General features: G+C 43.9%; 1 protein-coding gene across 1 annotated transcript in view; it reads left to right on the top strand.

Moving 5' to 3' along the window:
• The window catches only part of LTB4R2 (leukotriene B4 receptor 2), a 62,555-nt gene extending 49,117 nt beyond the window's left edge, over positions 1-13,438 (top strand). The window contains exon 3 of the mRNA XM_063914005.1: positions 10,926-13,438. Within this exon, the coding sequence (XP_063770075.1) occupies positions 10,943-12,013 (1,071 nt within the window). The 5' untranslated portion in view covers positions 10,926-10,942 and the 3' untranslated portion in view covers positions 12,014-13,438. The remainder of the gene's footprint in view (positions 1-10,925) is intronic.
• The last annotated feature ends 1,785 nt before the right edge of the window (positions 13,439-15,223 follow it).

The raw sequence follows: 15,223 nt of genomic DNA, 5'->3' as shown, positions 1-15,223 counted from the left end.
ACAGAGGTAGGTACAGCCGTGGCCTACCGTACTGCTATATATATATATATATATATATAATATACTGTATAATAATAACGGACCTGGTGGACACTGTCAGCAGACTGCTAAACTAGTATGAAGAAAAAAAAAGCCACCACAGGTATTTGAAGAAGTCTGATGTGACGAAACGCGTTGGGTTCCCTGTAGTGACCCCCTTGCCTATTTTAAAAGCTAAGTCCTTACCTTTTTATCTTTTTACCCTTTTTACGTGTTTTTGGATCTTTCATGACCTTTTATGTATCTTACCTATATCTGCTATTAAAACTGTTTGTTCGATTTTATATTTTTTGGCTCATGAATCATACGTTTTTAATAGTAACCTTTTGCGCGTTCACACAACAGTAGTCGCCGGTACCCTTATCCCCCCACTGTATATCTTTTTAGGCAGCATTGTACTAGTGTTGCAACCTTAAGGGGTGGCAGACACCTATAACAAGGCGGTTGTGTTTTAAATTTCTTCTTAACAATTTTTTTTTTAATAAAATTTTTTACCACTGAGATCTTAATCCACAAGTGGCGCTGTATCATCCTTCGCATATATATATATATATATATATATATATACACTGTATAATAATAACGGACCTGGTGGACACTGTCAGCAGACTGCTAAACTAGTATGAAGAAAAAAAAACCCACCACAGGTATACAATGTAGATGGATGGATAGTATAGTATTATATTACTTATGGACGACGAGTGCACTGACGGCACAGAGGTAGGTACAGCCGTTGCCTACCGTACTGCTATATATATATATATATAAATATATATATATAATATACTGTATAATAATAACGGACCTGGTGGACACTGTCAGCAGACTGCTAAACTAGTATGAAGAAAAAAAAAGCCACCACAGGTATACAATGTAGATGGATGGATAGTATAGTATTATATTACTTATGGACGACGAGTGCACTGACGACACAGAGGTAGGTACAGCCGTGGCCTACCGTACTGCTATATGTATATATATATATAATATACTGTATAATAATAACGGACCTGGTGGACACTGTCAGCAGACTGCTAAACTAGTATGAAGAAAAAAAAAGCCACCACAGGTATACAATGTAGATGGATGGATAGTATAGTATTATATTACTTATGGACGACGAGTGCACTGACGACACAGAGGTAGGTACAGCCGTGGCCTACCGTACTGCTATATATATATATATATATATATATATATAATATACTGTATAATAATAACGGACCTGGTGGACACTGTCAGCAGACTGCTAAACTAGTATGAAGAAAAAAAAAGCCACCACAGGTATACAATGTAGATGGATGGATAGTATAGTATTATATTACTTATGGACGACGAGTGCACTGACGACACAGAGGTAGGTACAGCCGTGGCCTACCGTGCTGCTATATATATATATAATATACTGTATAATAATAACGGACCTGGTGGACACTGTCAGCAGACTGCTAAACTAGTATGAAGAAGAAAAAAGCCACCACAGGTATACAATGTAGATGGATGGATAGTATAGTATTATATTACTTATGGACGACGAGTGCACTGACGACACAGAGGTAGGTACAGCTGTGGCCTACCGTACTGCTATATATATATATAATATACTGTATAATAATAACGGACCTGGTGGACACTGTCAGCAGACTGCTAAACTAGTATGAAGAAAAAAAAAGCCACCACAGGTATACAATGTAGATGGATGGATAGTATAGTATTATATTACTTATGGACGACGAGTGCACTGACGACACAGAGGTAGGTACAGCCGTGGCCTACCGTACTGCTATATATATATATATATATATATATATATATATTATACTGTATAATAATAACGGACCTGGTGGACACTGTCAGCAGACTGCTAAACTAGTATGAAGAAAAAAAAAGCCACCACAGGTATACAATGTAGATGGATGGATAGTATAGTATTATATTACTTATGGACGACGAGTGCACTGACGACACAGAGGTAGGTACAGCCGTGGCCTACCGTACTGCTATATATATATATATATATATATAATATACTGTATAATAATAACGGACCTGGTGGACACTGTCAGCAGACTGCTAAACTAGTATGAAGAAAAAAAAAAAGCCACCACAGGTATACAATGTAGATGGATGGATAGTATAGTATTATATTACTTATGGACGACGAGTGCACTGACAACACAGAGGTAGGTACAGCCGTGGCCTACCGTACTGCTATATATATATATAATATACTGTATAATAATAACGGACCTGGTGGACACTGTCAGTAGACTGCTAAACTAGTATGAAGAAAAAAAAAGCCACCACAGGAGTGTTTTTCAGGCAGACAAACGTATACTGGACTGGTGGTCACTGTCAGCAAAACTGTGCACTGTACTCCTGCTATAACTGCTCCCCAGTCCCCACAATTAGGCAGTGTGAGCAGTGCACTCAGCACAGATATATCATGCAGCAGTGCAGCACACTGAGTGAGCACAGATATGGTGGAGCGTTTTTTTCAGGCAGAGAATCAACGGATTAAACTCACTGGTGGTATTATAATCAAAACCCTGCACTGTACTCCCTAACAGCTGCTCCCCGTCCCCAATCCTCCCCACAATTATAACTAAGTCACTCAGTCTTTTCTACTATAACGGAGAGGACGCCAGCCACGTCCTCTCCCTATCAATCTCAATGCACGTGCAAAAATGGCGGCGACGCGCGGCTGCTTATATAGAATCCGAATCTCGCGAGAATCCGACAGCGGGATGATGACGTTCGGGCACGCTCGGTTTACCCGAGCCACACGGGAGAATCCGAGCACGGCTCGGACCCGTGTAAAAAGGCTGAAGTTCGGGGGGGTTCGGTTTCCGAGAAACCGAACCCGCTCATCACTAATATATACACATATATGTGTGTGTGTATATATATATATATATATATATATATATATATATACACTGTAATACCCAGTAGAGTGTTTAATTACCTTTTCTCTTACCAGGATCCATCCCAAACTCCTCAGTAAAGGTTTAATGACTCAAGGATTTTAAAGAGGACTCAGTAGTTTATTAATGGCAATAACTGAATTGATTCTTTGGATGTCCTCAAAAGTAAAGTTAAATACAGTCTTATAATATTTCATAGATACATATAATTGTTCCAAATATTTACTCTAACAGTACACATCCAACAGCAGGCAATTCTTATTATACAGGAACCTTACAAAGAATTCTCATTTTCCTGGTCTATGTTGAATATCTGCAATAGGGTTACTATTACTCGCAAACCTGACCCATCCACAGAAACTCTTTCAGAAAAGAAAGGCTTATCTTACAGTTTTAAGGCCCATATAGACGGGCCGATGCGGGAGAGATGTGTGCTAAGCGAACCGCTCAGCACACATTTCTCCCGCCGCTCAGCACAGCGAGATCTGTGCTGAGCGTGAAGGGGAGACGGGGGGGCGGGGGCGCTCACTTCACCCAGCGGGTGAAGTGAGTGACCCGTTAGATTGGCCTGCATGCAGGCCAGTCTAGCACCAGCGATAGCGATGTGCGGGCCTGCGCATCGCTATCGCTGAGGGGGCTACACACGGAGCGATAATGCTCAAATTCTAAAACAATCTAGTCAGATTGCTTAGAATATCGCTCCGTGAGTACCCCCCTTTACAGCGAGTGACTAATCACAATGAATTCTAATTAACAATTACTGTACTTAAAATTACACTCCAAATTTACTATTGCACCTTAATGAGTACAATAACAACCAAGCAATTAGATACAGAAAATGTACACTATCTGCAATTAGACTCAAGACTTGTCTTAAATCCCTTTTCCTATGTCCTATTTAGCAGGCATGCAAAGTACTAGCATTAATGAGTTCAGCAAGTTCTGTAATGATGGTGCACAGTTTTACATTGGTGTTATGTTGTCATCCTCTTATCCTTAAAAGTTAATAAATAACTGCTGATGAGGGCTCTATTGTAAAATGTTGCCTAGGTTAAATCAATTAAGAAAAGTTGTGCGTTCTAGTGAAGATCAGCTATAGCTGAAACTGTGCCTGCTCCTTAGGTGCTAGAAATTGGGATCCGGTCTCTAGGTTGACAGTAACTAGGTTGACACTATCTAGGTCGACCACTATTGGTCGACAGTAACTAGGTCAACAGGGTTTCTAGGTCGACAGGGTCTCTAGGTCGACAGGTCAAAATGTCGACATGAGCTTTTCACAATTTTTTGCTTTTTTTTAACCTTTTCATACTTAACGATCCACGTGGACTACAATTGCGAACTGTAAACTTGCCCGAAGCATGGCGAACGAAGCAAGCCATGCGAGGGGACACGGTGCACTAATTGGGGTTCCCTGTCACTGTACGAAGAAAACGACACAAAAACCCATGTTGACTTTTTGACCTGTTGACCTAGAACATGTCGACCTAAAGACCCTGTCGACCTAGAGACGCTGTCAACCTAGTTACTGTCGACCAATAGTGGTCGACCTAGACACTGTTGACCTAGTTACTATCTACCTTCCATACCACACCCCTAGAAATTACCCTGTTAGGCTTGACTGTTTATTTCCTATTGTTTTTGTTAAGGGATTTCTGTAGTGACGCTAGCTCTGTAGCGTTGTACACGGGCCCTCATTCCGAGTTGATCGCTCGCTAGCTACTTTTTGCAGCCGTGCAAATGCATAGTCGCCGCCCACGGGGGAGTGTATTTTTGCTTTGCAAGTGTGCAATCGCATATGCAGCCGAGCGGGCCGAAAAAGTTTTTTTTCAGTTTCAGAGTAGGTCTGAACGTACTCAGCCTTGCGAAAACTTCAGCGTGTCCGGTCCCGGAACTGACGTCAGACGCCTACCCTGCAAACCCCTGGGCACGCCTGCATTTTCCCTTCCACTCCCAGAAAACACCCATAAACGCCCTCTTTCTGTCAATCTCCTTGCGATCACCCGTGCAAATGGATTCATCGCTAGAAGCATTGCACAGCAACGATGCTGTTTGTACCCGAACAACGCGCGTGCGCATTGCAGTGCATACGCATGCGCAGTAGTAACCTGATCGCTACGCTGCGAAAATCGGCAGCGTGCAATCAACTCGGAATGACCCCCATTATCTCTAATCCGCAGACACAGTTGAATAATTTGTCACAATCAATACTTTGTAACTCTTCTTTTGTAACAACTGGAGCTGACGACCTATAATTACTTTTACTTCTGTCCAATATGTATATGTCTGACTACAGTCTGCTTTCCTTTCATTCAGGTCCCCTGCTCTCCTTGTACTTATCCCACAGCTGAGAGCTCCTGCAGTAGATCACTATGCTGTTCACTACACACTGTGAGTTACAGTGTTACCGATGTTACAGCTGAAATGTAGTCCTGCAGTGTAGGGCTGTGTGGGGTACTTTACTACAAACCGATCCAGTTGTCTTGTAGTGCTGGCTGTCTCTGAATAATTCTCTGCTCACACTTAGGGGAAGGCTGAACCACCTACCTGGATCCTTATATGGGCACAAGTCCATCTCCATTGCTCCTTCTATGAGAGCTCCATCTGCATAGAGGCCACTGGAACTCTGAGTCTCGGTCAGCCTCCTGGTGGATTAGCTCCGTCTCTACTACCGGAGCTACTGGAACCCCAGGTCTCATTGGCAGAAGGGAAGATGCTGCACACCGCACTGCTCAAAATTTTCAGTCATCATGAGTGCCACTTAGCTTAGGGAACCACAAAATGGCGTGTGCCCTCTGCCTAAGGGCTACAGTTAAACTACTTTTTTTTAGCCTGTCTATCCAACTACAGTTTCTGTGCCAGCACATGCCAGCCCTCCTCCCACTGACTGCACTTGCAGCGGGCTCGCAAACACCGCTTAGGGGAGAATACAGTAACTTTTAGTGAAGAACAGCCACTATATATATATATATATATATATATATATATATATATATACACACACATGTACTATGTAAATATATACGTGCGTGTTACACAATACCAAAAAATACACTAATCTCTCGCTCATCTAGTGGTGTAGCTGCAACACTTCGAGGCGCCTCTGTTGGTAGGAGCCAATACAATACATAAATAAAACACAATTCCAGAGTGCGCTAATAAATGGTAGAGTAAGATTATATTGTATTCTCATCAAAGTGATGGACTTACCTGCAGGGTAAGCCTCTTATACTGTATGTACAGTTCTTCTAATTCATTCGGCCTTTATTCCAGCAATGGAAGGCAATCCTGTGAAAAACACCCTCTCACCAAAATAGATGACCCAACAAAAAAAGCCAAATGGCCAGTCAGTAAAAAGATACCAAATATTTATTTTAAAATTTTAAAAGTATTCTTTTAAAACAGTATTTTTTCATACATGAATGAAATACAATGAATCGTGGCCAATACAGGAGAGTTGTTACTGTATCCTTCCTCCACCTTATTCAGGTTATAGATGTGTGTGTGTGTGTGTGTGTGTGTGTGTGTGTGTGTGTGTGTGTGTGTGTGTGTATATATATATATAGGGTTAGGTTTAGGCTGTGAGGAGGGGTGGGTTAGGTATAGGCACCACCGGGGAAGGTTAGTGTTAGGCTGTGGCGGATGGAAGGGTTTAGATATAGGCACTCCTGGGGAGGGATACCCTCCATCAGGATGCCGCGGTCGGTCTTCTGACCACCGGCATCCCAAACACTGTTAAAGCGTATCACACCCAGCATACTGTATATGTGTGTGTGTGTGTGTGTGTGTGTGTGTGTGTGTGTGTGTGTGTGTGTATATATACATGTGTGTGTATATGGGGACACTAAGAGACTATAGCATGTATCAATTCATAAAAAATGAAATTCTGTGTGTGGGGGGCGCCTGGTTTAACTTACACCACTGTGCTCAGCGGCAGTGTGAGTGTCAGCAGCAGGGAAGGCGGCGGCATCAACAGCAATGGTGGCCTCTTCAGAAGAGTTTAAGCACAGAGGATGCCATGAATCACTCCAGCTGGGCAGAAGTGATTGATGGGAATGAGTGCTGGAAATTTTAGTTCTACAGTAGCTGGGTAGCCTTGGAGGATGCAAAGTGTAACTTTGTAACTGTTTCCTATAGCCTCTATAGCTTTACGACGTGGGGTGAGGGTAGCCGGGACTCCCGTGAAGTGCTCCGGAGGAGGGAAATACTTGCACTCACCTGTTATGAATGCGCTGGCTGCAGGCTTTGTGATCTGTGCTCCAGGGTGTTGCCGCTTACCAGGACAGGAAGCTGTGCTGCAGACCTGGGCTGATAACTCTGCGCACCATACAGGAAGCTGGGGCCTACCCTCAGCACTGTGTTATGTGACTGCACCAGGCCCAGACTGTAACACAGGCCCCTGCAATAACCTGGCTGCCTGCCAAATCATCATCCCTGACCTCTCATGCTGAGAGGAGCCACTCATCTTCCCACAGGGCTACCAGGTACAATGGGCAGATGTGTCTGCCATTTACAGAGAGCAGAAGTGTCTTCCAGGTACAGAGGGCAGAGGTGTCTGTCAGGTACAGAGGGCAGAGGTGCCAGCTAGGTACCGAGGTTTCTGACAGGTACAGAGATCAGAGGTGTCTCTGGTAGTATGCTACCACAAGCTTGCTCTGGCTTTATGCTGTTCTTTGTACTAGCACTAGTTTTTTCCTGCCACTTCAGGACACACCCCTGAGTAGCAATAGGTGGAGCCAGACACACCCTTTGATCAGAAAATGACAGTCCCACTCAATTGTGCAAATCTCCATGAAACTAATTTTCAAAAGTAGGCAAGTATGTGGGGGATAGAGGGTGTCATGATTAAATTGCTATCTGTGCCTGTCCAGCTGTGCTGGGACTAAGGGGGTAATTCAGACCTGATCGCATGCTAGCTTTTTTCGCTATGCTGCGATCAGGTCAGAACTGCGCATGCATATGCACTGCAATGCTCAGGCGCGTCACTCGGGTACAAAGCGGATTGTTGCTGTGCGATGGGTTTTACAAAGAATCAATTTGCACAGCAGATTGCAAGGAGATTGACAGGAAGAGGGCATTTGTGGGTGGCAACTGACTGTTTTCAGGGAGTGGTTGGAAAAACGCAGGTGTGTCCAAGCGTTTGCAGGGCGGGTGTCTGACGTCAATTTCCGGTCCTGGACAGGCTGATGTGATTGCAGCGGCTGAGTAAGTCCTGGGCTACTCAAAAACTGCAAAAGATCTTTTTGCACTGCTCGGCTGCACATGTGATTGCACACTTGCACAGCTAAAATACACTCCCCTGGAGGTGGCGACTATCTGATCGCAGCACTGCAAAAAACTGCTAGTGAGCGATCAGGTCTGAATTAAGCCCTAAGTTCAAGCACATCAAGGGGGTCAATCCGACCCGTTCGCACGCAGCGGTTTATCGCTGCAGTGCGAACGGGTGCGGAATGCGCATGCGTGGCGGCCGCAGTGCGCGTGTGCAATGTTGCCCGGCAACAGGGGTCGCAGGGTTACGTCGCGGCTTAAGAAGAAAGCGGTCGCAGGACGGACCGCAAAGAAGATTGACAGAAGAGGGTGGTGCAGGGTGGATCCGGACTGTTTGGAGCCGTTTTCGGGGAGTGGGGAGTAAAACGCACGCATGCCCAGGAGAACGGAGGGCAGAGGAGTGACGTCAAAGCCGAGCTCATCATCGCTGGATCTATCGCAGAGGGTAAGTAGGTATAGGCCTAGTCTTGTTTTGTGTGAATTTTTTTTAGCTTAGCAGGGCTGCACAAGCGATCGCAGCCCTGCTAAGCTAAAGTACACTCCCCCCCTAGACGTGGGCTAGTTGATCGCAGCAGCTGCGATCAATTCGGAATGACCACCCTTGTCAGCTGGATATGGTGGAACTTGCTATTGGATCCCCCTAGGGAAATTATGTGAAAAGAAGCCCATATAGATGACATTGCTTATCAAGAACACACATATGGGAATGCAGTCAAACTAAGGGGGTAATTCAAAACTGACCGCAGGGCAGCAACTTTTGTAGCCCTGCGATCGGATAGTCGCCATCTACAGGGTTAGTGTATTTTAGCTGTACAAGTGTGCGAACGCATGTGTAGCAGAGCTGTACAAACAGATTTTGTGCAGTCTCTGCGCACCCCAGGACTTACTCAGCCGCTGCAATCACTTCAGCCTGTCCGAGACCGGATTTCACGTCAGACACCCTCCCTTCCAACGCTTAGACACACCTGCGTTTTTCCAGAAACTCCTTGAAAATGGTCAGTTGCCACCCACAAACGCCCTCTTCCTGTCAATGTCCTTGCGAACGCCCGTGCGATCGGATCCTTCGCGCAAACCCATCGCTGACTGGCGATCCCTGTAGCTGCGGTCCATCGCGCCTACACATTGCTGCGCAGTTCAGATCTGATCGCAGGGTGTGAGAAAACGCAGCCTGGCGATCAGGTCTGAATCGGGCCCTAAATTTTTCTACGTTTTGACCGCATTGTGCTGTTAGTACATAGAGCCCTGTATGTCAATCATAGGAATACTCAATGTTACAGATTGTCGGCCCATGAGATCCTCAATATATTTATACCAGTCACTCGGAGGCCCTGTCACGTGATCTGCAAATATCACCAATATGTTGCTAATGTGAGATACGGTCATTAGGTCGACCACACTTAGGTCGACAGTCATTAGGTCGACTACTATTTATCGACATGCTTTAGGTCAACATGGTTTCTAGGTCGACATGGTCACTAGGTCGACATGGAAAAATGTCGACATGCGGTTTTTAAAAAAAAATGAACTTTTTCACGTGGACTACGATTGGGAATAGTAACCTATGCCAAGAGCAGTGGTAGCGGAGCGAAGCACCTTGTCCGAAGTATGGCGAGCCATGCAAGGGGACACGGTGCACTAATTCGGGTTCTCTGTCACTTTATGAAGAAAACGACACCAAAAAAAGTAAAAAAACTCATATCAACCTTTTTCCATGTCGACCTTGTTCATGTTGATCTAATGACTGTGTCGACCTATTTCAGGTATTGACCTAGTCACTGTCGACCAATAGTGGTCGACCTAATGACTGTCGACCTAATGACTGTCGACCTAAGTGTGGTCAACCTAATGACCCATACCCGCTGATGAATGGGGGCCTTCAGAATATCTCACCACGGCAACTATGCGATGCTAAAATCCTTGTCAGCACATGTGTGGGCTAGCCTCTCAGACTTGGGCTTCCACTTTCAGATTCACCAAAATAAATAAAACAAAATAAAAAAACACAGAATTTTTTTTATTTTAACAATAACATCACTGAAGGCTATTGGTGACAGCTATAGGCCTCATACAGAGCATCACATAGTGCTTGCGTTACATGGATTCAGACAGTATCAGAAAGGTGGCAGAAATGTGATGAGAATTACTGGGTGGTGACTACTAGTGCACACAAAATGAGCTGCTCAGTGGGCATATTATGGGAGTTTTGTGGCATGGTAAGGCTGCATTCACAAACACACAACCTCAAGCATAGGAGACCATGGTCCATATGGAGAAACTGAGCCTGCCAAAGGAGCTGGTGCAAGTTTTAATGATGGGACCGATGGTGAGGTACAGTATAAGGATGTACCAATCGGTAATACAGCGTGCATTGTGCGCTAAAGGTGGGCATCTCAGTTCCTACACATTCGGCTGTACGGATGTACACAAGGGAAGGAGTTTGTATGCAATTTCCATAAACTCACAGACTGGTGACCGTCAATAGACACTGCTGCATCTCAGAATCAGCCCCTATTATCATCTGCAGGGATTGGTAGGAGCCATAATTTCTGGGAAAACCCCAGATTTGGCAACATTTTAGGGCTTATTGCCTGTGATAAATATACTACAACATGCTGATGTGGATATAATGTTAGTTTGCTTTCTTCTGCAATGTAAACCTCATATTTTTACCTTTTGATTTTCTACCCCATGTAGGTGAAGCTGCTTCAAAAATGAACCACTGTGTGCATAATTATGGGAATGACACCATTCTGAGTTCCCAGGTTTCCCGGCTCTCTGGTGCAATATTCCTGGGTCTGGCCGCCTCCTTGGGATTACCTGGAAACGCTTTCATCATCTGGAGCATTTTATGGAAAATGAAAGGCCGAGAGAAGTCTGTGACATGCATTCTTATCCTTAACTTGGCAGTGGCTGACGGAACAGTCCTTCTGCTCACTCCATTTTTTATAATGTTTTTGTCCCAGCAGAGTTGGATATTTGGTAGGGGTGTCTGTAAGGTGGCCTATTACCTCTGCTGCCTTAATATGTATGCAAGTATTTTTATCATTGCTTTAATGAGCATGGATCGGTTCCTAGCAGTCTTCCGCCCATACATGGCTCAATCTCTCCGCAAAAGGGAAACAGTAACCAAGGTTCTCTTAGCCATATGGCTCCTCGCAGGGGCCTTGGCCATTCCAGCATTTGCCTTCAGAGAAGTGATTGAAAATCGAGAGATGAATGCCAAGATTTGTGAGCCTTGCCATGCCAGCCGTGGAGAGGCTATTTTCCACTACTCCTTTGAAACATTGGTAGCTTTCCTGCTTCCTTTTCCTATGGTATGTTTAAGCTATATGCTGGTTTTAATCAAGCTGAAATCAAGCCGCTTTGGACAAAGGTCACGGATTGAGAAATTAATTGCTGCCATTTTGGTGATATTTGCCATACTTTGGCTTCCCTACCATGTGGTCAATGCAATGCAGGTGACTGCCCATCTGACTTCAGGAAGTATATCCGAGAAACTGGCAAAAGCTGTTAAAAGGAGCAGAGCCGGGGCTACTGCTTTAGCCTTCTTCAGTGCCTGTGTAAACCCCCTACTCTACGCCTTTGCGGCTTCAGACCTTTTCAGAGTATTTGGGGTGGGCTTTGTAGCTAAACTCTTGGAGGGGACTGTGGCAGAAATCCAAAAAAGGGTCAAATCCCAACGGGATCTTGTAAAGGGCCTTGTTAGGGCCAGAAGTCGGGGAGAATCGGTAGACATTGGGGTGAAAAATGGAGTAAAATTAGAACCTTTGAATGAACTGTAACCATGCATAAAACTCACAGACATTAAATATTTAAGCAATTAAGAGAACAACATTGGGGGTCATTCCGAGTTGATCGCTCGCTGACGGTTTTTGCAGCGCAGCGATCAGGTGAAAAATCTGCATTCCTGCGCATGCGCGTCGTACGGGTACAAAGCCCGTTGTGGTTGTGCACAGGTTGTAGCAAAGTTTTCAGTCGCACTGACGGCCGCAAGAAGATTGACAGGAAGGGGGCATTTCTGGGTGTCAACTGACCGTTTTCAGGGAGTGTTTGCAAAAATGCAGGCGTGTCTGAAAAAATGCAGGCGTGGCTGGGCGTTCGCAGGGCGAGTGCATGACGTCAAATCTGGACACGAATAGGCTGAAATGATCGCAAGCGCTGAGTAGGTTCAGAGCTACAGAAACTGTTTTTCCAGAGCTCAGCTGCACAAGCATTCGCACTTCTGCTAAGCTAAAATACACTCCCCAGTGGGCGGCGCCATAGCGTTTGCACGGCTGCTAAAACTAGCTAGCGAGCGATCAACTCGGAATGACCCCCATTGTACAGATGTCTAATGGGTCAATATAAAAAAAAATTTTTGCCATAGAGTACCAGAGAAATGTTACCATGGGCGGAATAATTAAAAAAAGTTTTATTCATCATAGTAGTAGCAGAAACAATCAAATACCTTGGATTATATAACAATAAAATTGTTGAACACTAGCAGAAAACTTTAAGCATGAAATAAGCAACACATACAAGCAGTAATGACACATTAATGGAACGTTACCTATTACCTGTGTTAGTCATGTCTATTTCTTTTGTACATACAGATGTACAGTAGCTTAAGCCATAACACTGTGTATCAATGTCGCATGTGACTGTAAACTGATGACTGAAGTAAACTGATAAGGATTAAGATAATAAGGGCCTAATTCAGACCTGATTACTGTTGTGTGAATTTGCACAGCGGCTGAGTATCAAACCACTGCGCATGCGTACAGATCATAATACGCAGGCTCGAGGCCAAACTGCAAAAAAATCCAGAGGGGTTTTTTTTTATCACTGGGCATACGCAGGTTGATTGACAGGAAGTGGACATTTGGGGGTGGTAACTGCCCGTTTTCTGTTAGTGTCAGGAAAAACGCAGGCGTAGGTCATGGGCTACGCAACAACTGGAAAAATCATTAGATGGTGAGTAAGTTGCGAACGAGTTTGCAGATGTCCGCTGTCTGGTGAAGTTTTCGCACGGCATACGCATGTATTCGCACACTTGCATGGGGCAGGTTTTCACTCTCTATTGGCGGAAGCTATCTGATGGCAGCCCTCTGCAAAATCGTGGAGGATCAATCAGGTCTGAATTCGGCCTTATACCATGACAGAGCTATATTGTTTACTAAGCAGAAAGTAAGCCTCGGATGTGATGTAAAGTATGTACAAACCAGATATAAATGAATGTATGCTTGCTTTACAGTGCTAAATCAAAATATGTAGAATTACTTTACTAATTAAAATATTAACTATTAAAATGATTTGTTACTAACAATCATGTGAAGCCAAATTTCACATGGGCCTGCAGTCTTCGAAGACACACATTTCTGAAGATTGGGCCTAGTTCAGGTTGGATCGCAAATCTCGTTCCAACCTGAATTCCTGTATTTGCCCGTCAGGCTCGTCCTTGCCCTGCAATGGGCGGCCCCCAGCATGTGAGGCAAAGGATTGCAAATTCTGCTAAAAAGCAGAATCTGTGATCCTTACAACAGGGATCACTATCCACAAAATATATAGTAAATGTTCTAGGAGCTTTAAATGCTGTTCTAATGAGGTGGTATTCTAGCCCTTCATAACCCTTCATAGCCCGGGAATAGACCTGGGCCCCCTGCTGGCATTCTGTAGGTGAGGATCGCTGCGTCGGTATGCTGACCAATGGGATCCTGACCGCCATATTGGCAACTACATCCCATTGTGCCCAATCTCCCAGTTTGTAAGGGAGTGCAGTCGGGGTCAGATTAAGGGCTGAAAACATTGAAGGGTCTATACTGAGAAGAGGAGGAGCTCTGAGCAGTGCTGTGTGGGAATGGCCAGAGCCATGGGACTGTGTACACCCGCTATACTATAAGTCCCAGTGTCTGATTGAATACTTAAAAATAGAAAGAAAATAAAAATTTTGGGGGATATACAATATATCAGGGGTGTGGATTATTAGAGCTACACAAAAAAGGTCTACAGTCAATAGGTCGACCACTAATGGTAGATATGCATTAGGATGACAGGGTCAAAAGGTCGACATGTAAATGGTCGACACAAAAAAAAGTTAGACAATTTTTTCAAGGTTTTTGGGGTGTTTTGTCACTTTTCTGCAACAAACAAGCTCCATTAGTGTACCGCATTTACCATGACAGATCTAACTTGTTTATCTGAGTATGCAAAGAGGAGGCAGCAATATGATGCCAATTTCAATGAGGATTCTGAGACCATTTTATCTTCAGTTACTCCGAATGATAATGAGCGTTCAATAATTTATTCTATAAATTAGAAGACCTTATGAAAACAGAAACCCGCCATTGGTGGGATAAGGTTACCTTACAAAAATATATTAAAACTGAAAAGATTCCTAGGGGTCTCAGAATCTTTAAGACATATGGCTTTTATTGACGATCCCTTATTGAAAGAAAAATGGGATTTATTATTAGATAATTGTTCTTTTTCATTAATGGATCTTCTTGTTAATTACCGTAGAGAGAAAACAATTCAGTTAAAAACAAAATAGAAGACACCAAGAAATGCCTAAGTTCATTTACCAATCATCCACAATTTAAATTCAATGATTCTAAACTTAACCACAAATTAGAGCAATATGAGAAAGAGGTTATAGATGGTAAAAATAGAAAGTATCTTAGGGATACAGATGACTACAATTCAAACAGAGTTCGTAGCTTTAACAGGAGAATTAATCATCAAAATAGGGGAAGATCTCGCAGCACGTCCAACTGGAGACGTAATAGAACTTATAATAACTCCAGGAATGTACCCCATACCAAACAGGACCAACGGGCTCAGCCCATTACCAGATTTAGATCCCCCAACAACCCTAATACTGATATTAGATCGCTCTCTCCAACCAAACACTCCCATTTGGATTTATGAGTAAGACCAAAACATCTTTCGTATGGGAATTCTTACTCTACTAATGGGTCCCAAATTAACAGTACTCTAGCCACTACTCATTTTTT

Source organism: Pseudophryne corroboree, chromosome 1 (assembly GCF_028390025.1).
Source record: "Pseudophryne corroboree isolate aPseCor3 chromosome 1, aPseCor3.hap2, whole genome shotgun sequence".
NCBI classification, from domain to species: Eukaryota; Metazoa; Chordata; class Amphibia; order Anura; family Myobatrachidae; genus Pseudophryne; species Pseudophryne corroboree.
This window is presented reverse-complemented; position numbering and strand designations above follow the sequence as displayed.